Genomic DNA, 24,900 nt, shown 5'->3' on the forward strand with positions numbered 1-24,900 from the left:
CTTAAGGAACTCCGGGCAGATCACATCCACCCCCGGGGCCTTGCCACCGAGGAGTTTTTTGGCTACCTCTGCAACTTCAGCCCTGGAGATACGAGAGCCTGTCCCCAGATCCACAGGCCCTGCTTCCTCACTGGAAGGCACATTGGTGGGATTAAGGAGGTCTTCGAAGTATTCCTTCCACCGATCCACAACATCCCAAGTTGAGGTCAGCAGCACACCATTGCCACTATATACAATGTTGACAGTGCACTGCTTCCCCTTCCTCAGACGCCAGATGGTGGTCCAGAACCTTTTCGAAGCCGTCCAGAAGTCGTTCTCCATGATGATTACGAAATCATCCCAAGTAAGTACATGCTTGTGTTTATTCTACACCAAGAGTAAATTTAAGGCATCTGATTGGTTCTTAACTGTGGTAAAATAAGCATATTCAGCAGATGTGCCTGTTAACACACTGCTTCATTTCTGAGGAATGACACCAATCCCCTAGCCTAAAGTAATGCTAGCCTAACAGTCTTTAAAATCAGTAAGAGAAAATAGAGGAGTCCAGGAGTCCACTCTGGTGTCCAGGTAACAGTGTGGTAATGTACTTTAGTTGAATGACATCCTGAGAGACTTTAATGGAACGCGAAAGTATTGACGACCCCAAACTTAGTTACTCCTGCCTCCTCAGACACACCGTTACTGTTTTGAGCAAATGCATGATCCATGGAAACAATGCAATAATGTCAATAAAATGTATCTGATGGAATAGCAGAGTGCTAGCAACAAAATGGTTACTGTAGGTTTTTTGTTTTATTGTTGTCCTTGTGCAATTATTTTGTTAATAAAAATAACTTGAGATTGTGTAAATTGATTATATTGAATATTTTGATTATCAGAAACAGTTTTAAAAAAGCAAAACATTCAACGGGCTGAGTTGTAAGATATTTTTATCACGAAGCGTGTGCAACCCAACGTGACAACATGGGGACAAACAACAAACTTAAATAATAACACTGGGGAACAATTTGACCAAAAATTCTGTTGTGTTTTTGCTGATTGAAACTAAAACTGGCATGCTGATTCCAAAATTGCAGTCAGGTTTTTTCTAGTACGTCAAGTTTTTTCTCCACAGCGTACCCTCCAGACAAGCAAAATTCCTCTCATTAGCTGTAGTAAGACTTGCCAGCTGTTTACGATTAGTCTCATCTACAGCTACGTGGGTGCAGTGCATTTCAGTGCAGACAGTGCGTTCAGAGGTGTGTGCAGCTACCAATAGGTCAATACTATCAATATCCTGTAGGGCAGGGGTATTCACATTTTTTCAGCATGCAAGCTACTTACAAAATGACCAAGTCAAAATGATCTACCCACCACAAAAATGCAAAACATCTAATTATTTTCAAATGTATTGAGGATTCTTTGTATGTACAATGTATGTTGATGTACCTTGCATAACCAAATGAGCCAATATTGCAAAACACACATAACGGTAATAATTAACTGTTAACATTTTTTGTAATTGCCTGAGTTTACTTTGATCACTTGCACTGAATTGAATCAGCCAGGGATGCATAGTCCGGACAGTAGCTGCTGACAGCCAGCCTCAAGCACACTTCCAAATGTTCATCAGTCATGTTGGAACGGTATTTGGACTTAATAATCTTCAACACACTTCAAAAATGACATCGTGAAAAAAAAAGTCCACCTCCCATTCCGTATGAAAGTGCTATGTTTTTGTCTTCTTACTTGGTCCCGCTCCCTCATTCATTTTGATGACCATAAGCTTTAGCGATGGCTTAAAATCAGAAGTAATTCGCTGAATAACTTAGCACCATTGTTTGAGCTTGATTGGTCACCTGAATGTCAAATTCAGTTGTCATCTAACTGGCTGCCCTGTATATCAATCAAGTGACGGGATGAATGATAGGCTGATATTTTTTAATGTTACGCCGCGATCGACCAGTACTACCTCTGCGATCGACCGGTAGACCGCGATCGACGTAATGAGCATGGGGGGGGAGAGATGGGCATAGGGGATACTTTGAACTATAGGGGATCCTATCCATCCATCCATCCATCCATCCCTTCTCTACCGCTTATCTGGGTCGGGTCGCGGGGGCAGCAGCCTAAGGAGAGAAGCCCAGACTTCCCTCTCCCCAGCTACCTCCTCTAGCTCATCCGGAGGGATCCCCAGGCGTTCCCAGGCCAGCCGAGAGACATAGTCTCTCCAACGTGTCCTGGGTCTCCCCGGGGGTCTCCTACCGGAGGGACATGCCCTGAACACCTCACCAGGGAGGCGTCCAGGGGGCATCCTGACTAGATGCCCAAGCCACCCCATCTGGCTCCTCTCAACGCGGAGGAACAGCGACTCTACTCCGAGCTCCTCCCGGATGGCAGAGCTTCTCACCCTATCTCTAAGGGAGAGCCCAGCCACCCTACGGAGGAAGCTCATTTCAGCCGCTTGTACCCGTGATCTTGTTCTTTCGGTCATTACCCAAAGCTCATGACCATAGGTGAGGGTAGGAACGAAGATCGACCGGTAAATCGAGAGCTTCGCCTTTCGGCTCAGCTCTCTCTTCACCACAACGGACCGGTGCAGAGTCCGCATTACTGTGGACGCCGCACCGATCCGCCTGTCGATCTCCCGCTCCATTCTTCCCTCACTCGTGAACAAGACCCCGAGGTACTTAAACTCCTCCACTTGGGGCAGGATCTCCTCCTTTACCCGGAGAAGGCACTCCACCTTTTTCTGGTCGAGAACCATGGCCTCGGATTTGGAGGTGCTGATTCTCATCCCAGCCGCTTCACATGCGGCGGCGAACCGATCCAGTGATAGTTGGAGGTCACGGGCCGATGAAGCCAACAGGACCACATCATCCGCAAAAAGCAGAGACGCGATCCTGAGGTCACAAAACCGGATCTCCTCAACACCATGACTGCACCTAGAAATTCTGTCCATAAAAATTATGAACAGAATCGGTGACAAAGGGCAGCCCTGGGGGAGGCCAACCCTCACCGGAAACGAGTTCGACTTACTGCCAGCAATTCGGACCAAACTCTGGCACCGATCGTACAGGGAGCGGACAGCCCGTATCAGCGGGCCCGACACCCCATACTCTCGGAGGACCCCCCACAGGACCCCCCGAGGGACAAGGTCGAATGCCTTCTCCAAGTCCACAAAACACATGTGGACTGGTTGGGCAAACTCCCATGCACCCTCGAAGACCCTGCGGAGGGTGTAGAGCTGGTCCACTGTTCCACGCCCAGGACGAAAACCACATTGCTCCTCCTGAATCCGAGGTTCGACTATCTGGCGGACCCTCCTCTCCAGTACCCCTGAATAGACCTTACCAGGGAGGCTGAGGAGTGTGATCCCCCTATAGTTGGAACACACCCTCCGGTCCCCCTTCTTAAAAAGAGGGACTACCACCCCGGTCTGCCAATCCAGCGGCACTGCCCCCGATGTCCACGCGATGTTGCAGAGTCGAGTCAACCACGACAGCCCTACAACATCCAGAGCCTTAAGGGACTCTGGGCGGATCTCATCCACCCCCGGGGCCTTGCCACCGAGGAGTTTTTTAACTACCTCGGCAACTTCAGCCCCGGAGATACAAGAGCCCATCTCCAGGTCCCCAGGCCCTACTTCCTCACTGGAAGGCGTGTAGGGGGATCCTATAGTTTAAAAACTTGATTTGATAGAGATAATTTTTGTGTTCCCCATTGTAATAAAACAAATACTATTACTAACAATGTAGATTACCTTGTGGTTCTATAGTTGGTGCCACTGGGTCAACTTTGGGTTGCTTAACAGGCTTGGATGTTTGTAAGGGCGATGTCAAAGACTGTTGCTGTGAATCTGTGGTGGAGGGTGGACACGACTCTCTGACAACCAGGGATGTTGGCTTATCTTTACTGTCCTGCACCAGTCGAGAGGCCTATAATGTAAGAGAAAAAAACATATGAGGGAAAACGTGAAAAAGAATTTGAAGGGACAGGATAGGGACTTTAAGCGGTTTAAGTGTCAGTGATTAGATTAGGATAAAGCAATTCTGACAAGAAAATATCACCCCAGTCTGAAATAATACATCGGGAACACCAGCATACTGCATTTGAACAATCTTCCATTAGAAACAAGGAGAAATTTAATATATTTTTGTCTGTCTACTATCATTCTAACTGCATGACATTCTTTGAATAAGATGCTCACTGAAAATTATTAAAATGTGCTTAGAAGAAATTGCAATATTTTGCAAAAGCTGCTATTAAAATGTAGGCATCTTTAATTTATCAGAATTGATCCTCAGGAAAAAGGGAGGGAGATCCTGGAGAGTGACTGTACTGGAGAAGTAAAAGGTTTGCATGCAGTTATGGATTTTAGACCAGTGACTTCACTGGTTTGCTTGTGACATTATCTTCACATATCTCTGAACCTCTCATAAATATCTATTTTGCATTTCAAGCCCAGTCCAAACTGACGTGAGCAGTCATGTGTTGCAATTAAAGCCTTGTTTGGTAGAGGTGTACTCACTGTTGGTTGTATTTGGAGGTTAATCGCAGTGAGCTGCACAGGTTGAGCTTTGGTGTGGTTCAAATTGGAGTGGAGGGCATGGGGGCTGATGGTTGAGTGGAAGATAGTGGCCTGTTGGCTGGGCGTGGAGGGCTGGTGTGCTGCAGGCTTGGGAAGTACAGGGACAGGATGTTGGGATGGTTGAATGGAAGCCGTCTGCAGCGACTGGCCGGGGGTCTTCTGAGAACTTTGACTCTGAAGGGCCACAAACTGCTGCTGCTGTTTGTGCTGCTGAACAAGGGAGTTGGGTTGAATCTGGGTGTATGCTGGAAATAAACCAAAAGCACATTTATTAACATTTATGAACTCACACAGCTGCTGGGTTCAATAAACACGATATAATTCCTTAACCTTCCAGTCTCATTTTGCTGTCATTTAGACGAGCATATGCAAATAGTTGGAGTCGTCTATGTGACACTTGACTGGAAAAAACATTGCCTTGTTGTGGGCTAGACCCATGTGGTGGATACCATGAACACAACTGGATTTTGCACACACGTCAGCCATAAGTATCCATGGTACCGAACTATTTTTGACATCAGAATCATACACTATTTTTGTTTTGTGAAAAACAATGTCTCAGTGACATCAACCAGCATGTTTGGATTTGCGTTTGTTTAAATCCTTTTTTTCACATTGCCTGCCCTTTCTGAAAGGAAGAAGTGGACTCAGGCTGATCTAATATCAAAAAGAGTTCTGCAGTAATTGTCAGGTGAAGCACAATGTCCACGACGAGCCATCCGAAGTCCTACCAAGTGCTTATGTTGAGCCACTGTACCAGGAAACAGTGAACAGTTGGATTATGGTGAAAATCAAGCAAAAAAACCAAAACAGCTATATTATTACAACAACTACTGCTAAATTAGCCATGTGAGCATGGAGGTGTTGCCTGATAATGTTAAATATACTCAACCCTCACCCAAAATCCTGTATTGTGGACAACTGCCTGTACATGAGCATTTCTCTGATAGCCCACTTGCCCCCACCCTGCCCCTTCCTTCTCTTGGCCAGTCATTTAGGAGGAGGTGACTTTTTTTTAACTGAACTTACATGCCATCGTTCAATGGCTTCTTTATAATAGTCCACTCAAAATGAAAATCAACTATTCACTAGGTCTATCATAGCAGATGTAATGAACAGATACTAGAATTGGATAACTACATCAACTTCTAATACTACACTTCTGTTTCAAAGTAATTGTGGGGGCACTGAGGGAAAGTTTCCATTTAATATTTAAAGGCTGTCTTGAATTCAGAGGAGGATAATCCAAAATATATATAATGGATGAGTACAGCACATGTCAGATTCAGGTCCTTTATTGTCCCACACGGGGTACCTGATCAAATCTATTGAAAAACAAGTTCAGGTCGTTAGCCCACCCCGGTCACCCACAGGTTGGGACTTCTGCTCCTTGAAGCCCGAGATGGTCTTCAGTCCCTTCCATACACCACAGATGTTGTTCTGTTGCAGCTGGTTTTCCATCTTCCTCCTGTAGTTGTCCTTCTCCTGTCTGATCTTCCTCCTCAGTTCCCTCTGCACAGTCTTCAGCTCTTCCTTGTCTCCAGACACAAAAGCCCTCTTCTTCTCCTTCAAGAGGGCCTTTATGTCTGGGGTGATCAAGGGCTTGCTGTTGGAGAAGCGCCGTACAGTACTGGTGGGTACGGTGTTCTCCACACAAAAGTTAATATAGTCCGTGATGCAGTTGGTGAGGTTGTCAATGTCCTCCCCATGGACATCGCTGAATACATCCCACAGGGTTGTGTTGAAACAGTCTTTCAGGGCCTCCACGGCTTCTTCGGACCATTTCTTCACTGTGCGGGTGACAGCAGGCTGCCTCTGCACAAGAGGTTTGTACACAGACTGGAGGTGTACAAGGTTGTGGTCGGCACGGCCCAGGGGAGGAAGAGGGAGAGTGTGGTATGCCTCCTTGGTGTTGGCATAGAAGAGGTCCAGTGTTTTATTGTCCCTGGTGTGGCATGTGACATACTGGGTGAATTTGGGCAGAGAAGATGATGGAGAGGCATGATTGAAGTCTCCAGAGATGAGGAGGAGGGCATCAGGGTGTTGTGTCTGCAGCCTGCTCACTGCTGAGAGCAGGACATCACAGGCTGCATCAGCGTTAGCAGAGGGGGGGATGTACACAACCACCGCGAGGGCATGTTTGAATTCCCTCGGCAGGTAATGAGGCCTCATGCTAACGTCTATCAGTTCGATATCCTTACAGCAGTGCTGCTCCTTGATAGTGATGTGCCCAGGGTTACACCATCTATCGTTCACAAACACTGCCAGTCCTCCTCCCTTCCTCTTACCACTCTCCCTGCTTCTGTCTGCCCGTAGAAGAGTAAATCCTTCAAGTTGTGCGGCCGTGTCCGGAATTAGCGCGGTTAGCCAGGTCTCCATAAACAGCAGCAGGCTGCACTCCCGGTACTCCCGCTGATGCCGGGTCAGTGCCGCCAGCTCGTCCATCTTGTTGGGGAGAGATCTGACGTTCCCCATGATGATGGAGGGCAGGATGGGCCGATAGCGTCTCCTCCTGGCACGGCGCTCGACCCTGGCACGGCATGCCCGTTTCCTCCTCCTCAGCTCGGGGGGCACATCGGGTCGCTCCTTGGGCAGCGCCGCAGAGCTCCGCAGGGCGAAAAGCTGATCCCTGCTGTAAACAAGCGAGCCGCGGCTCTGCGATGGGTCTCCGGACGCGGTATTGAAAAGTGAAAAAACAAGTAGAGCCACCAGTGCAAACTCCACAAGTCTTACGTACATGATGAAGATAAATGAAAACAAACCGAACACACAAAAACAAAAGTAGTAGGTGCGGAGAAAAGAAGAAAAAGTAAAGAAAAGCTCGAAGGTGAGCAGGAGCTGTTGTTACAGGCTGCCACTCGCGCAGCGCCAGACACAGGCACCACAGAAACTGAATCCTTGACATTTTTTTGAACCACTGCAGCAGTAAAACTTGCTGATGACTTTTTAAATTGGCAGTAAAACAACTATTTTAGAAGTAAAAATTACATTTAACTCTTATGAGAAAGCCATGTGGGTATGGTCAAATGTAGAATTAAAATCAGAGCTGGATTAAAATCTATTTCATGATTCCCATTGACCAGGAGGACAATGAAAACCTAGGAGGATGGTACTTTCTATTCATGAACAAATGTCTCAGGTCAGCATGATCAAAAATTAAAGCAATATGAAATATGCTCATCCAACTTTTCACTGCAACTCATGCATGAGTTTATAACAGCAGACCTTTGGAAAATCCCAGCGTTTCCACATTTAGGGTTGCTGCTGCTTTGGCTTTGATTCAGGAAACACATTACACAGTGCAACTTAGAAAAAGAGTAAGACAGCAGGTCTTGCAGCATTATTTCCTTTCTTTAACCTTTCCTTAAGTTCCTTAAACAACAAATATTTCACGCAGACATAATTAATTGGTCATGGATCAAATTCTGTGTATTATGGACCCATCTTAATTCATGATTGTGACCTCTCATGTCTCAGAGAAAGTAATTATATACTAGTGCATATACTACTATATATACATATATAATACTATACTACTATAATACTAACTGGCCATCAGCAGGAAGGACCCTGGTCCTGCTCAAGGTTTCTTCCTGTTAAAGGGAGTTTTTTCTTTTGTCACTGTTACTTGTTGGGGCTCAGGTCCTGGTAGTCTGTAAAGTCCCTACAGACACTTATTGATTGTAACAGATGCTATATAAATAAAGATGAAATGTAAAATGAAATGAAATGGCCTCAGGTAGCATATCCCTAAATATTGATGCTTTAAAACAGCAGTTGAATGTTTCAATGTGCCTTTCAATGACTGACAGACAAAGCAGCTGGTCTATTCTAGCAACACACCCTGAAATGGTGTGGGTTGAGTCCTCTTGAATTAATTCAATGTTGAATGATGTTGCATATTACACACAAACACATAACATTATTAGGAGCTCCTTTCTGATCTATTATTACGATACTATAAACAACTGACTGCATTTCGATTTTGCACCGAGCCCATGTTGACCATTTTGACCTAGTCATCTCTTTCAAAAATGAGGCATGCAGCAGCTGGATGGCAATCTGTAAGAAACATTTAACTATTTACAAAAATGAAAGTTAGCAACTGAATATTGACTGTCTGTCTATATAATTATAAGGACAATGCAAATCCCTTCTTTAAAGATACATTTAAGAATAGGTTATATAGGTACTATTAATGTTTATACAAAACTAAATTAATAATATCTAACGTTTGTCAAGTCAAGAATGTCAGCATGCCTTTAAATGTTTAAAAGAATAAATGCTATGCTCCAAAATTTAGCAAGTCAATGACACATTAAAATGGCCAAGATTTATTTCTGAAGCTCTACAATGGTGGTTCATTATAATGTAGTTGTGGGCTGTGAAACTACTTAAATTTTGGTAATTTGAATATCACTTACCTGGAGCAATCAGAGGCCGGGCGCTGACAGCGTTAACATTGCGGCTCATGTTTATTGCCCGGACTTCTGTAGGTGCAGTATTCTCTCCCTTTTTCCCTCCATCAGATATATTTTCAGAGGTAGTGGCCTTTCCTCCTGTAGAGGTTCCTTGGTTTGGATTTTTCATTACTGAGGCAGGCTGAATGGGCACAGGGGTCTGTTTCAGACTGAGGGCCTGAAGGGTTTGAGTCTGAGAGGAGGACGTGGTCGACACCTGCTGGCCACGGATGGTAAGATTCTGGACCTGATTCTTGCAGATTCAAAAATAGGGGACCGAAAAAAGTATACTGGTGATTTAGAGAAATAAAAACCTCCATATATATATTTTTTCATTCCTCTTTTTTTCAATGCCAAATTAATAGCAGTAAATAACCTGTTCTAAATTTTTATGGCATGTTTATTATTGCCATATGTGTTATAGTTGGAATTGTTATCAGCAAGATGCATCATATCTATAATACAACTTAGAAAAGTTTGGAGACTAAAAAGGTTTCAAATTTACCTACCAGTGAGGAAGCCTGTGTAGAGTTCTCTGACTGGACAGCCGTCACAGTGGCTGTGGGAGTAAAGATGAGCTGTGGGGAAAGAGGAACAGCCTGACCGAGACGTCTGGCCACCTGAACCAGGTTATTCTGTTGCGCCTGGAAAGTATCACACCTGTCAGTATCAAATGCGTGCATAGTTGCACACAACACAAGAAATAAGAAAAGATAAAGTAACCTATATTTATAAAAGTATAACATAAGATTTCAATACATTAAATATCTGCTCATTAGGTTACAAATCATTGTCATAAGGTACAAACCATAAGTGATAACCTTGTGACATCTGCACAACTGATGGCAATTTGAGAGAAAAATAATAATATAAAAAGTATATAAAAATAATACAAAAATAATAATATAATAATAATAATATTGCTCCACAATTAAAACACAATACACTGCAACTGGGTAACAACCTTAAGCTCTAGCCAAGACAATATCACAGATCTCAACAAAATCCTTCGTAAGCACAAATCTTGTAAACACCCCATTTTCTAGAGACAGATTATTCCACCCTTGATCTCTGAGGGCCCAATAAATTATTATAATTAACACTGATATAACAAATGACAAATAAGAGAATATTAAACACCACACATGTCTAAAATGTTGTGTGTCTATTACAAAGCAGTAAGTTGTACATGTGTATGTTTGTATCAATCCAGAGTGGCTATGCTTCTTATGTCTTACGCTGAAATTCTCACCATCTGTGCACGCAGGTACATCTGTGCTTGGCTTGCTGTAAGAGTAGGGCTAGATGGACTACCCAGAAGAACAGCTTGTTGAGATATGCTGGTGGGAGTCGAACTAATACTTTGGGCCCGGCTGATCAGCTGTGCTGCTGCTGGGGAGTTGGTAAGGTTGATCTACGGAGAAAGTATAATTAGGTTACACAGCACTGTGATAACAATTTAAAGAAAAATTACTTCTTTTAAAAAATATTAAATATACAATCGAGAAATAAATGCAGATGAATTGTATTACATACAAGTTTTATTTCAAGCGAGTACAACCCTCAGGTTGCACCAGATATCTCTAAGCCAAAACTAAGCCAAACTTATTCCCATTATAATGCAAAGGAAAATATTAATCAAAATGTAGAGGCTCTTGAAGCTAAACATAGAAAACATTACTTACTGTGGCCTGAGTGGATCCTGTTTGCTGGGCTGAGGTGCTATTTTGTGAAGAGCTTTGACGACCAGCTGTGATACTGGCCTGCATGGGAGAGAACAGCAAATTTTACATTATGTAAGAGCATGTGTACTGAAGCAAGCATTTAAATATTCTTTTTAGCTTTTCATGCTTACTCACCTGCTGTACAGCAGCCAGGCTCTGGAGCTGAGCAGTGCTTAAATTGTGATGCTGCTGGAGGGCTGCAGTTTGCAGCATCAAATGCTGCTGCTGAGCAGCATACATCTGCTGCAGGTACTGTGCTGCTGTGTTAGGCTGTCTGTGTAATGCTTGCTGGAACACCTAGGTATGTATGACATAAATAAGCTAGTTAACTAATCACTATCCGTACCCACACTACAGAAATTATGGTAATCAACTGTAGCTACAGTGGATGCACAAGCATACATACTTGAAAATACCTGGGCCATAATATAGGACAATAAATGTGGCCAAAACTTTCACCACATTGCAGTGATCAAAGTAGGCCTGCTTGAGCCAAAAAATATATGTAATTTTGCAATCAATGTGAAAAGCTTCAGTTTTCTGTAATGCGATGTTGCTATGATAACCAAGAGAATTCTGACTCATTGTCTCTGGCATTCCATCACACACCTTTGAGGAATTGTTAAACCTCTTTATGCCTTATTTACAACAGCAGAGGTGGTTGAGGTATGTCTCCCATATAGTGGGAGTGGGAATGCATGTTAACTCACCTGTACTGTCTGGCGGTCAGGCATGCCACTGTAAACAGAAATTTGAGGGACTGCCAGTCTTCCAGTAGCAGTAGTAGTAGTAGTAGCACTAGAAGTAGTGCTTGTACTACTAACACTGCTGTTGTTGCTGCTGCTGCTGCTACTACTACTACTACTACTGGTGGTACTCGTACAAGTGGTAGGAGCAGTAGTAGTCGTTTGGGCTGTAGTGGTCACAACACTGGCTATGGTGTTGGTAGTGCTTGGGAAGGTGGTGGTCGTGTTGACAGAAGTCCCAGTGGTATTAGCTGGTGCAGCAGTGGCCTCTGGTGCACTCTCCATTGTGCCCTCTGCTCTTCTCACCTTTGACCCACGGCTCTTCTGAATGGCTCTTCTGTGCCTGAAAACAGAGAAAGAAGCACCCATTAGAGAAGCCCATTAGGCACAATTTCCATTTTAAAACTAACTTAAAATTAATCAAAAAAAACAAAACTATTTTGTGCAAAACAGTTTTGTTCTAAACTTTTAGATGATGGGACAATACTGAAACCACTAACTATATAAAGTGAACCTAATAATATGGTAATGACAGAATAATTGGTTGTTTTCCCTATATGTCAGCCCTGTGATGAGCTGGTGACTTGTCCAGGGTGTTCTCCAGAGCACCGCCATACAGCTAGTGTTAAGGCAATTGTACTCAACATAATAAAAATGGATTTATAAAACTAGACCGGTCTAGACAATGACCAAAGTTCAGGCTGTTCTTATATTGTACACAAAGTCTCATAACAGTCAACAAACAACAGGGTAGGCAGTTGCAGTGCAGCATCTGCAGTACTGTGGATCCTGAATTGGGCCATAGGGGAAAGAGAGCTGATGAATCTAGGCATCCTTCCATCCATGGCTAATGACCAAAGGACAAGATCAGGAATTCAAGCAGTCAAAATGAGTTTCCACTGTAGGAAGGCTGCTCTTATTTAATTCCTTTAAATTTTAAAAGAGGAAATATAGTAAATAATGATTTTTGCTTAAAACAGTACTTTAATATTACTCCATCCACTACATTTCCAAACATGGGGCACCAACCTTCTATCCTGTTACTTTCTGTTAACTGCTGCTTGTTGGTAACCAGGGTCAGGTGGGGGGGGGGGGGGTCTATACTAGAAGTCACTGGGAAGAGGCAGAAATACACCCTGGAGAGGTCTTTTACATCAAAGAAAAGAAAAAAAAAATCACTTCACCTCTCGGAAAACCCATGCAATCCGGGAGACTCCAAACAGTGTTTTTTTTTACCCCAAATTGGATTATTGGATGCTTAATAAATATAGTATAATAAAAAAAAAGCATTTTGCAGTTTTATCTACCAATTTAACATACCGTAGTTTTTGTGATGTACAAATCCTAGTTTTTCCCCTGTTGTGGCCAGTCGCAAATACATCATTTTATAGTCCAAATCTTTTCTTAGCAGATATTTTTATTTTATCTAATTAAATTCTAGTATAAAAATTTATATTTTAAGATTAGGTCTTTAAGAAATTGAAACAAAAATATACTGAAAATTGTGCATCTAATCTTCAGTTGAAGTACGGCAGAAAACACATAATGGAAACAAAACATTCTAAAAAATACAGATGCTATGCTCAAATTATCCTCTGAAATACTGTATCAAAAATTATGCAGCATGTTCCCACTGCATTCTTTTTGTCATTTGTAAGCTTGGAGCAAAGAACTATCAAGAAGAGACATATCAAAAAGTAGTGTTTGAGTGTTAATGAATGTGTGTTGACACAGCAGAGAATCAGAGCTGAAGAGCCAAGACTGGGGAGAACCTGTAGCCTTGGGTTTGGCGGTACATGTGTAATCAGTTACTTGGGGATGAAGGGTAATTGAGTATGTTGAGGACTGCAAAAATGACTCCCTCTCCCCCTCTCCAATATACTGTACTTCTGAATAATTTGTGGAGGAAAACACAGCTCTGTAACAGACTTAGACTACAAAGCAAACATGGAAACAAACCAAAGCATATCCATTTTTCTAAATCAAAAAAGCAAAACAGTCCTATATTTCCTATGTAAATATGCCGATGAAATGCAGAAAAGGAGGAATTTAAGTCACTTTTGTCTGTAGAAGCAGCTGGACTTAGTTTATTATAGTATCATTAATATATCTATATTTAAGAAGGTGATCTGGCAGCTTGACATGAATCTTTAAAACACTGCATTTGCCAAAAAAGAAGGTCATAGTAATTGAGTAACCTGAAAGCCCTTTATTTTTGGAGAGTTGGAAATAACTCTGCAAATAATTCTCGATACAATTGTGATTGAAGAAGGCCAGCAAATTCAATGATAAAAGAAAGAAACATAAAAACTAAAAGTTATGATTATTTGATGCAAGGAAGAATAAAATGATTTAAAACTTTAATGGGGCTTATCATGAGCCCCCGTCATTATGATTGTGACTTTTATACAGAAGAAATCTAGTCGGCCAGAATATATCTGGTATCTTTCAAAGTGGAACTGTCTGCACATAGCTATTAGCCTACATTCCTGCTCCCAATGCCTTATGCCCCTGTGTTCAGACTGGAGGGAATCCCCTCTCTTAATAATGTATTTACACCCTGTCATTCAGATAGGAATCACCATCTCTCTGTAAAGCGGTGAGATTGTGGAGAACACCTCCACTATAGCCCCCTAACCCCTCTTCCACAATTACATCTACATTCAAGCACTGTTTTGGTTTTTGGGGACACACAGCAGTATCCACAAAAGTAGGTGAAATGAACCTGAATATCTCATATTCATCAAAATACCACAACAAACACAAAAGACCACTGCACTAAACTTGAACTCTTTTTGGTCTTTGCAAGAGAGCATACTGATTGGTTTAGTGATCATTATGAGACCCCAAAAACTAAGTGTCAAAGGATTTTCACGGGCTGGAGGAACACATGGCCAGTTAAAAGACAATTCGACAGACTGCTTGTCTACGCAGCTTAGAGTACAGCAAGAAAGTGCCGAAGCATCCATTAGTGCTTAGACCGCAGCCTGCTTATATGAACACTCCAAAATACCACATGAACCACATGGTTTTAATAGCCTGAAGACCCAGAGAGAAATGTGTGTACATGCATGCATGTGTGTCTATGTGTCCAATTCGGCTGAGACAAAGCCCCCCTAACCCCGATATTCCTACCTCCTCCTGCACCCCCAACGTGATGCAGGGGTGTGATGCCCCATCCCCAGGGAGTGTGCTGTTCTTGTGCAGTGTGTTCCTCCTCTTTGTCTGCCTCACTGTGGTTGCTGCCTGAGTAAAGGACTGAGTGTGTGTGAGCTAGTGCTCTCGTTATATCCAAACCCCCAGCCCTTATTTTCTACCCCCCTAACTCAAACCGAGCTGCTCTTCCCAACATCGAGATCCTACTCCACCAACCAGGCCACGGCCTGCCTCCTGATTATGTGGTATCCTAGCGACAGCCAATGGGGGGCCTATGGAATCCTTGTGTGATGCAGCGTGCTGATTGGACAGCAGGACTGTCTCTAATGAAGATGATAGTAATGACTTTACTCCATCTTTCCCCTCCCCCTACTGCTGCCTGAATACTGATATTTTAAGAATGCAGGGAGCTCCCTCAAAATAAGATACAGCATAATTTATTTATTGTTTTTTTCAATAACATCCTCCTTGTTTTGGTTGTGTTTTTATTGTAGAGTCATCGATTTTAATTTTGCACAATGAAGAATACTTTTGACTGCTGTAATTATTGCATAATGTATACCTGTCCTGCAGTTCAGCATCACCTTTTAGTATCATTACATCTGACTGAAAGACCAGTAAATGGACTTAAGGTCAGACTGACAAAACCATTATCTTACAAGCAGGACAATAATTACCATCAATTTTGTTATTTTTATGACAAGGATGACCCAATAGCAAAAAACCAAAAGTAAAGAGGACTGTAATGCATCAAGGTGCCAATTATGTTGTGCTCTTACCAAACCCCTTATATATATCATTAAAGCCCAAGTTAAAAAACAAAACAAAACACCTAAGTCTGACAATCCAGAATAATATACAATTTGGTGATGAATTGGACTGGATAGTCCTTTATTTCTAGTACACTTCAAACACTTAATCCATATATAGCTGTGCCTTTCTTGTATATACATCAAGATCTGATTTCAATCTCACACTTATATTGCTCTTCATGTTGTGTGTGTCAAAAGGCTCAACCATCATATTCTAGTCTGTGGCGTCAATAAAACAAATGTTGCCCATTAAGTCACATTGTTCTATGGAGTTTGGTTGTTATAAAAACAGATGCAATTCCAGAACAAAACTGGAAATTCTGCAGTGGCTTAAGTTGTACTATCTAAAAAGGTAAAGTGACCAACATCCAATTTTAAGGGGTTATTAACAAATCTTAGAAACATACATTGGAATGTTGTCATTTAAGTGAAATTAGATAACTATGCATTACATTTATGTGTATGAATCCAGTAGATAATGGCATACTTATCGTCTTTCCCCACCACATTACCATACCACCTAGTTGTCTGGCTGAATAAAATGTAGTCATTTGAATAATTTGCTGGTGCAATGTACTATTGATTGGGGTCACCCATGCATGAACACCATTGATTATTATCTTCACATTAGCATATAGATTAGCTGGTAATGCAGCCAGAAATGCAAGCCACGAGAATCTCTTTGATAGCATAGCCATCTAGCAGATGGAAGTCAAAGCACGAGGCAAAGATAAGCAGTAGAGTGGCTGTTTGAGATGATGGGCCCCGGGATCAGAAGTTCCCAGATTTTTAATAGTATGACACAACTGAACAAACAGATAAGTTGTAGTCAGGTGAGGGATTTAAGGAGTGATCTAACACGAGGGTTTAAGAACAATTAAAGTGCTAGTTTCATTTACGGAGCAATTTTAAGAATTCAGATTATACAAAGCTACTGAATGACGATACACAAAGCCAACTCTCAGATTCATTAATTCAAGAAGTTATTTCTCCATATATCTGCAAAGCCTTATGCAGCAATTTATTCATCTATCATTTAGAAACAATGGGCCTCATTCACCAATATGTTCTTAAGAATCTTCTTAGATTCTTTCTTAAGTTGTTCTTAAGAAGTTCCTTAAGAAAACCCTACGCCAGATTCATCAACGCGTTCGTAAGCCTCAGAATTGTTCGCAACTGTGTTCCTAGATTGATGAATGCCATCTACTCGTAAGTTGAGAGCACGTGCCAGGTGAGTCTAATTAACATACGATTAGCATAAGTCACCACCCACTAATGCCCATAAAAGGAACTGCAGCAGGGCCCTGTAGACAGAGCAAAAAGCAGCAAAATGCCCAAAGCAAAAAAGAAGTCGGATGGAACGCAGCAGGTGAGGAGAAAAAAAAAACTTTGGTAGTTCAGAGGTGGAGGTACTGCTGCAGGAAATCACCCGGAGAAAACCAGTTATATTCAGTAGTGTTAGTGCTGGTTATACCAGCACTAATAAAAAGGAAACATGGGAGGCAATCACACGTGCAGTGGATGCAGTGTCAGGAGAACGACACTCAGTAGTGGAGGTGGGAAAAAAATGGTTTGAGCTTAAATCTGAAACCAAAAAAAACATAGCAAAATTCCGACGGGAGACGCAACGGACTGGAGGAGGAACAGCAGACACCAAAAGCCTGTCCGAGTTGGACCAGCGCGTCGGGGCCATCATCGGGAAGACGGCATTCTCAGGTAGGCTATATGGGGAAAATCTTATACTGTAATTGTAATGTTATTTATTTTAATTGATTGTTTACTTTCCCCACCTCTTTAGGTGTACCATCAGCTGAGTGTTTGGATACAGACCTGGGCCCCGAGGCAACACTGTCACCCCCTCCCTGTGCGTCATCTGCACCAGAGGAATCGGAAGGTTATTTATTTTCTGGAATAATAGCTTTATTTAAAAGTTGTAGTACCGGAGGAGTTTACCATAGTGTGTGGGTCGCAGCCATGTTTGACTTATGAGCCTATTTATTCACAGATGAAGTCCCACAGAGCCAACCTGTGGAAGGACAGACGGAGCCATCCTGCAGCCATACCACCTCCAACACGCGTAATCGGTCCCTTGCCTCTCTACACCTGATTTCTGACGCCGTGTTGAACAATCAAGAAAGGATGGCTAACACGCTTGATAAAATTGCCTCAATCCTGATGACTATAGCCAACACACTTAAAGAAATCAACGAGAATGTAAAAAAAATAAGAATGTAAAAAATAAACGTGTAAAAGCTGTGCTCTGAAACCAGTCTCTCTTATTTTTTTCTTTTTGAAGTGAATCAAGACTGTTAGACTGAAATTGTGACAATAATGCATTTTTATTCACAAACGGGCAATTAATTGCGCTCGAACGTGAACCGCGTGCCTGCAGTCTGGCCCCTTCATTGCGTCAGGACGCACATCCTCACGGGGTTGTGGAATCCTCTTTTGACTGTGACCTGATATTCTGGTGTATACGGAAACTTTATATATTGTGTGGCCAGTTGATTTATTTCATCCAAGACACGAGGGAGAGCGCAGCTAATTGATGGCTGTGATATGCCCACCCTGTCTCCCAGCTCTCGTTGAAATGTCCCTGTAGCCAAAAAGCCGAGGACCGACAGTACCTGCACATGCGGGGGGACAGGGTTGGACCGAAGTGTGTGGCTCCGAAGTGCTGGCTCCAACTGGTTGCATAGATCTATCAGGACCGGTCGTGGGAGCCTGAAGCGTCCAAAGAGGAATTCATCACTCTCTGAAAAAAGATCTATATGATCACGAAACATCCGTTCTCTCCTTAGGGCCCGATCAGCAATATCTTGCAGCAGCAATAAATATGCCATTGTTTTGCGGGCTTTGGATGGAGAAGTGCCACATATAAATAGGGTGGGGGGGTTACTTGATGGCATGGTTTCCAATTTGGTTGATTAATGTTAAGTCATTGGCACATTTACGTAATTTTAAAATTCTCTGTAAATCACCAAAAATAGGAAATAAATAAATATGACAGAATTATCATTGTAATATTGAATTTTATTGAACTGCACAAGAGAAGAAAACACAACAATGCCAACATGTCGGCACTGAAATGTGCGTAAGAGTACTCCTGAGTGTTCGTAGGATTTGTTCTTACCTACGCATAAATCCAGGATGAGAAGAAAATCATGAATGCCACAATCTTCGTAAAATATTCGTAAATGGGACTTAAGAACAAAAAGGCGCAGTCTCAGTTATGGGTGCTATATCTGTATTTAAAACATACATAAGGCGCACCGTATTATTAGGCGCATGCTAAAACATACAGTAAAAAATGACAACGGAAGTAAAACAGTGAGTTTCGACACATTTATTGAACAAAATATTAATTCTTCCGCCCCAAAACCATCAACGTTTTCATCTTCTGTATCTGAATTACACAGCTGCGCTATTTCAATGTCCAACATCCCAAATTCCTCTTCTTCATCATCTGAATCAGACTCACCGACCGGTTCCGACCCACATACGGTGGCATAACTTGCCCGCCGCTGCCTCATAGATGTGGCTGGGCGCGGTTATCTTGTCGCGGCAGTAGGTGCGGAAGATGGCCACCCTCTCCTGGTAATCCGCGGGCAGCCGCTGCGCAACAGTTGTCCTTGTGCGTATGGAGAGATGCCGCCTCCTCATAAAGCGAAAACACCAAGACGGACCTCCCTGGAAGTGCTCAATGTCCATTTCTTGAGCAATCGCTTTGGCCTTTTGTCAAATGGTGACAGTAGAGACACACCTTCCAGTTGTTCGCTGTTCCACAACCAACTGTTCCACTCGGTCTTCCAGCTCAGGCCACCTTGCTTTGTTCCCGCGGACACTCAGCTTCGTCTTCCTTACTTTCGTTCACTTTCTTGTTTTCTCCACTTTCTGACCATGGACTCGTGTAAAATGTCTTGCAGCTGCTCGATTGCCATTTTCACCTGCATATTCAATGGCCTTTAGTTTAAAGTAAGCCTTGTACGCATTTCGCTTGACCTACGCCATTTTAGGGGGTCCTTACACGTAGGTTTGCCACTAATCGATGGGCGGAGCGTTTACCGTAGTGCACCTACCATAGGCACACAGCAGATTTTGGAACTCAGTCTACACACAAGGTGCACCATATTATAAGGCGCACCGTCGATTTTTGAGAAAATCTCAGTGTTTTAGGTGTGCCTTATAGTCGTGAAAATACGGTACCAAAACCACAAAATCATTGTATTTCAAGTACTGGTAGTCCAAGAAATCTCCGCAGATGGCTTGACTTAATTTGTTTTATTCAACAAATGAAGGTGAGAAATATGTCTAACTCTAGCCATTAAAAAGTAAAAATATTAAATACCCCAATAGAAATTAGACAAAGAAGATTTTTTTTTTGTAGAAAGGCAGCTCAGGGGTAGCAAAAAGTGCATTGTATTACATTATTCAATTTAGTATTACTGTAGATTATTCAGAATTACTAATGCATACAATAATAAAGACACAGGCAATGTCTGTCTTCCAGACTCTCCCAGTCCACCAACCTATTTAACAGCAAACACAGTAAAAGAAACAGAACTGATCCAATTACCTCATTCTAAAACATCACACATTGGGTTCTCCAGTGGTATTTTCTCCTTGACTGTTGCTGGGGTCATCCTTAGAGGGTGATGATGGTCAACAGGATTTGTCCAAACAGAGCAAGTGGGCAACTTCATTTGCTAAATTGTGGAAGACTGATACCATCTTAACCTGAGGCAAATTTGCCAGCTGCTATCAACTCAAGTGACTAATAAGAACTTTGCCTTCCACAGCTAAGTCGACCAGCAATTAAAGACATTCAGGTTACTTTCCAGGTTAAGAAAAATAAATGTGGGCCTAACATGGCAATACCGATTAGGAGAAACTGTGATGATACAAAACATTACATCCATCTCCCCAGTAGACATATGGTCTATATTCAGCTGCATTTCAGCCTGACCAACTAGTGTGAAAATGCCTGTATGCCAAAAACTGCCTGGCTATTTTCACATTAGTGTGTGAGAAAGCACAGCCAAATTCAGGACACCCAATTAAGTTATTTGAAAGTCTCTCCCACCAAGCTACACTTAAATAGTTCTTGTGAACTGCTAAAGCAGACAAGGCATAGCCCACTGTCCATATTATAAAGTCCAAAATGTCCATGAAATATCCTTAAAATCTCCCCAAAGTAATGCCCTGCTGTCCATGGCATGTGAGCCACAAGCAGGTATGCGTCGCTAAAACAACGAGGGTTGACACTTTGAGATCGGTATGTATCTCTACTTTAGCAGCACATACCAATATGTGAGCGGTACATACCAAGTACCACTTTAAAATGTTGGAACTGCTGCAACAGATTAAGCACTGGTTGAGGCACTATGAGGTTAGAGATATTACAATAACATTAAATAACACTTAGCAACATTTTTATCAGTATAAAACTGTTGCAATAAATGGGGGAAAAAAATACTACCACTTTATACATTGTTCCAGATCATGGACAAGATTTTGGAACTAGTGTGTATCACCATGAGAGAAAAAGATGTGTCAATTTAATGTAGGCTATTAGGCTCCATTTCATTGGCTATCTTGGGCTTTAAGCCGATCTGACCGGCTATATGGCTTAATATCTTAGTTCAGCAATTTGATCAATGATGTCAATGTCGTATTGCAACCTTTTGCATATTCTCCCACAGAATAGATTCTGGATGGCTTGTGTTTTAGCTGCTCCTTCTCTGAAGTTTCACTGTCCACACGTTTGTATGCTAGTGATGATGTTGCTAGCTAATGATTTAAGTTTCAAACAACTTTTTTGTCCATCATAGTGACAGACTTAAAACAAAAACATCACAAAAGTGTAAAACACATTTAAAATAATGATTAATGTCTATGTGGTGTTTACATTTTGAGCTTTGTGTACATTTAATTTTAGTTTTTCTTGAACTTATCTGGCTCTTGTTGAATATTTATGTATTGTGATTTTATTTTTTTAATTTATGGACTGCAGTGGAGCTTGAAATAAACGATGCTCCCTACAGGACAATAATAATAATAATTTGATAATGGTCACTCCAAAATAGAACCAAACATATTTACTTTATCATCATCCATTTTGGCCGAATTTGTTAATTTTGTAAGTTGGAAACAGCCGTAATAACACTTGGGACTGAATGAGCTAAAGCCTTCTGCAGTATTCTTCTACAGCCAAACCTTACTCAAACACCAGTCTTATTACTCATCTGCATTGTGGTTCATAAATCTTTGCCATGAGTAGATCCAGGTCATATATTGCAGTAAAATTACATTACTGCAAAAGCAGTGCTGAGTTTTTCCAAGAAACCTTCCAGTGGTGTCTATTATCTTTTAAGTGAGCATCCCACCCTGCTCCACAGATTTCTCTAGCAACGACTTTTTTTTTTTCCCCTTTGAGCAAAATTCTGCTGTTAACCTGTATACAAGAGAATCATTTTCCATCTCCTGCTGGATATTTCTTGCAAATGGTAGAATAAAAGATCCATTTTAATGGGAGATGTTACACTAACGGATAAGAACAGATAAGTACTTAAATATTGTTTAGGGTGACTGAAAGGCCATGACCTGAAAATCCAGCTCTGGCGGTATGAGGACCTATGCTGGTCAAAATAACTAACTCCGCCTCTGTGCGGCTGTTCATGGCCAAAGTTCATCATTATACAGCATTTGGCTAACTTGAGCCAAAATCTATGAAGTCATAAGAACAAAAACAACATAGAATGAAGCCAAATCCCTGACACAATTTGAGGATTCTGCCAACGTTCCTTCTGTCAGTAATGCCTGCCAGTCATTGCAGATATTCTCCAGTAAATGACATGAATTCCTTGACAGATGCGGCTAATATTAGCACTAGCTTCTTGTTTTGTCAGTCGTCATGATGCTGCTGTCACTACACAGGACTCTGCGAACTACATTTTATTAAACCAACACCAACGTAAAGAAGGCGGAGAAGCGAAAAATAATTCTGTTTGATGTTGACAGTGATAATTTGGGCCGAGAGACATTATCTGGTAAGGCCGTGTGTTCCAAAACATACACATGCACACATTGCATAAGCCCCGCCACACTGAGTGAAAAAAACAAACTGTAAACGACCTTACCGTTAGTGAAGCCTCGTTAATTTTTGGGGTCCCTTGTCTTCCTGGTTTCACGGGTATTTTACACCATTTCTAGAACGGCTTTGCACATATTATCCTGCAGGAGTTGGGGAGGAGAGCAGCGGTGGGCAAAAGCAACTATTTTCATTCGCATTCCAAACTGGTAACGTGACTAAATAATTGTCCAATCGGCTGAGGATGCTGTATTTGGCCCGCCCCCACACAAATGTCAGTCACTCCCTCTCCCCCTCCACACACCCCCACCCCGTCTCCGTCTTGCAAAGTCGTTCAACTTTCAGTAGGCGGTCCTGTCTCTATGGTAACAAGAGAAGAAATCTTATCTATTCAATCTATTTGATGTAGTATAGTGTCGTCTAAATTGGTTAGAGACTGTTATAATAGTATTCAGAAAAAGGATGAATTCAAATGTAACAAATTCGTTGCAAAAAACAATTGTGCATTATCTCAAGGCTGCGGCAATAAACTTGATCCGGGTTTATGCTCAAAATTGAGTTTGTTCTAATTTGAATGTGAAATTAATTCATAGAGCACATTTAAAAACAACCAGGGTTGACCAATGTTCTGTTTAGAAAAACTAAACAGATCTGGGAAAGAAACAAATAAACAAAATAAACTAGATAATATAATAATATAATATATAATAATAATAATAACACAAGATTAAAAAACAACAAAAATAGGAAAATAAATTATTTGGATGTACAGCTAAACCTAAAGTGAAGGCTATGAAAATAAATGTTTTCAGTGTTGGTTTTAAAATCCCAAGGTTTACATCTGGTTCATTATTAAGCAGTACATTAAGGTAAATATATAAATATGATGGCAAGAGGATCTGCATCCTTTAAAATTGTTGGATTCAATTCGATCTTCTCTCTCACTTTTGTCCAGTATTTCATCCCTTCTGGGGTCCTAACAAAAACACTATACTATGGACAGCTATGTTTTAGTGAATCACCATTGGGTTTAAGAATGGAATTCAATCAACTGTAGTGGGAGTTGTCCTGAAAGTTAATTATTAAATTCATTATAACTTCCTTACAACTGCATTTGGAGTAGCAATTTGAATTTCAGTGATTGGATTATTATGTAAAGACATATCATAAAGCAGGCAGCTAAAGTAAATTAATTAGGATGGCATCTAACATACCTCCAAACCTTTGTTGCACAGCATCATGGTCCAGATGGTCTGTGGATAATACATGAGAACCTTAATGGAATATTCATGGGGCTTCTGTTTAGCCTGGTTGACCCTCTATTATATTCAGAGATGCAGTGCTTAGTTCTTTCTTCACAAAGAGGTTGGTTCTGTCATGCTGGTGAATGGTTTTAAACAATATATAAGACAGAGTATGAACGCAAAGCAAAATGGATGGAATTTTTTTTCATGGTCCAAACCAGAATTATGTGTTACTATATGACCAAAATGCTGTTTTGAATGTGTTTTTCCTTCTTGTATTTCATAATATAGTTAAATTAAACATAATCATGCTTAGTCATCACAAATTTTACCACTCACTATTTCACTATATAAAAAAGCTAAAAGTTTGCCTTCGAAGTTTATTTTTTTCACAAATATAAAGTGGGGTTTATAATCTGAGGATAAGTGCATTCTTTGCAAATGATCAACAGCAAGTGCAGGGGTCAGATGGTGTGGAATGGAGCCATATGCATTTGCGAAGTCAAGCCACAACACTGCTCTATCTCCCCACCTCTTAAGGGGCCCTTGGAGGTATGCTTCCAATAGGTCCATCAAAATTTTGTCAGAGTCCTCCTCACAAAGGACACATACTGGTTTGTGAGGATGTTCTGCTCAAGACACCATATCTTTGAACTGTTACATTCTCTCCAGTAGTCACCTCGCACACACCCAAAGATCAGGGTGTGTGCTGTTAAAGTTAAAGGTACTTAGAAACCTTGCATTGTATTTCTCCCCCTTGGTCTTCCTATGTGCCTAAGTAAAACGTTTTTAAAATAAATAAATAAAATTGAAATAAATTTCAGAAATGTCAATAAAACAGTGTAATCCAAGTAAGATCGCTGCATTGACTGGACTTGTTAGGGTTTTTCTTGAAGACGCTTCAGCTTCAAAAGCTTCTTCAGTTTAGACCTTAAGAAGCCTTCTGGAGAGAAGGCAAAAATGTCTTCAAGAAAATCCCTAACAAGTCCAGTCGATGCAGAGATCTTACTTGGATAAGTGTGATCTGGATGATTGAGAATCTACAAAGTGACAGTGTAAGCCTAACCCTAACCCTAACCCTAACCCTTTTCTGAAGTG

General features: G+C 41.5%; 1 protein-coding gene across 4 annotated transcripts in view; it reads right to left on the reverse strand.

Annotated features, from left to right (window-relative positions):
• Positions 1-22,764, reverse strand: part of phc2b (polyhomeotic homolog 2b (Drosophila)) — a 39,003-nt gene extending 16,239 nt beyond the window's left edge. For 2 of the 4 annotated variants that reach the window (XM_029826409.1, XM_029826408.1), the window contains exons 1-9: positions 14,636-15,207; positions 11,465-11,843; positions 10,890-11,051; positions 10,716-10,793; positions 10,283-10,444; positions 9,540-9,674; positions 8,995-9,283; positions 4,511-4,815; positions 3,743-3,917 (exon numbers count right to left, since the gene is read on the reverse strand). In XM_029826409.1, the coding sequence (XP_029682269.1) occupies positions 3,743-3,917; positions 4,511-4,815; positions 8,995-9,283; positions 9,540-9,674; positions 10,283-10,444; positions 10,716-10,793; positions 10,890-11,051; positions 11,465-11,843; positions 14,636-14,679 (1,729 nt within the window). In that variant the 5' untranslated portion in view covers positions 14,680-15,207. Of the gene's footprint in view, positions 1-3,742; positions 3,918-4,510; positions 4,816-8,994; positions 9,284-9,539; positions 9,675-10,282; positions 10,445-10,715; positions 10,794-10,889; positions 11,052-11,464; positions 11,844-14,635; positions 15,208-22,607 lie in introns of those variants that run through there. The other 2 variants (XM_003976082.3, XM_029826407.1) reach the window with 2 other exon arrangements.
• Between the last annotated feature and the right edge of the window lie 2,136 nt (positions 22,765-24,900).

The sequence above is a fragment of the Takifugu rubripes genome, chromosome 19, assembly GCF_901000725.2.
Source record: "Takifugu rubripes chromosome 19, fTakRub1.2, whole genome shotgun sequence".
In the NCBI taxonomy this organism is placed as follows: Eukaryota; Metazoa; Chordata; class Actinopteri; order Tetraodontiformes; family Tetraodontidae; genus Takifugu; species Takifugu rubripes.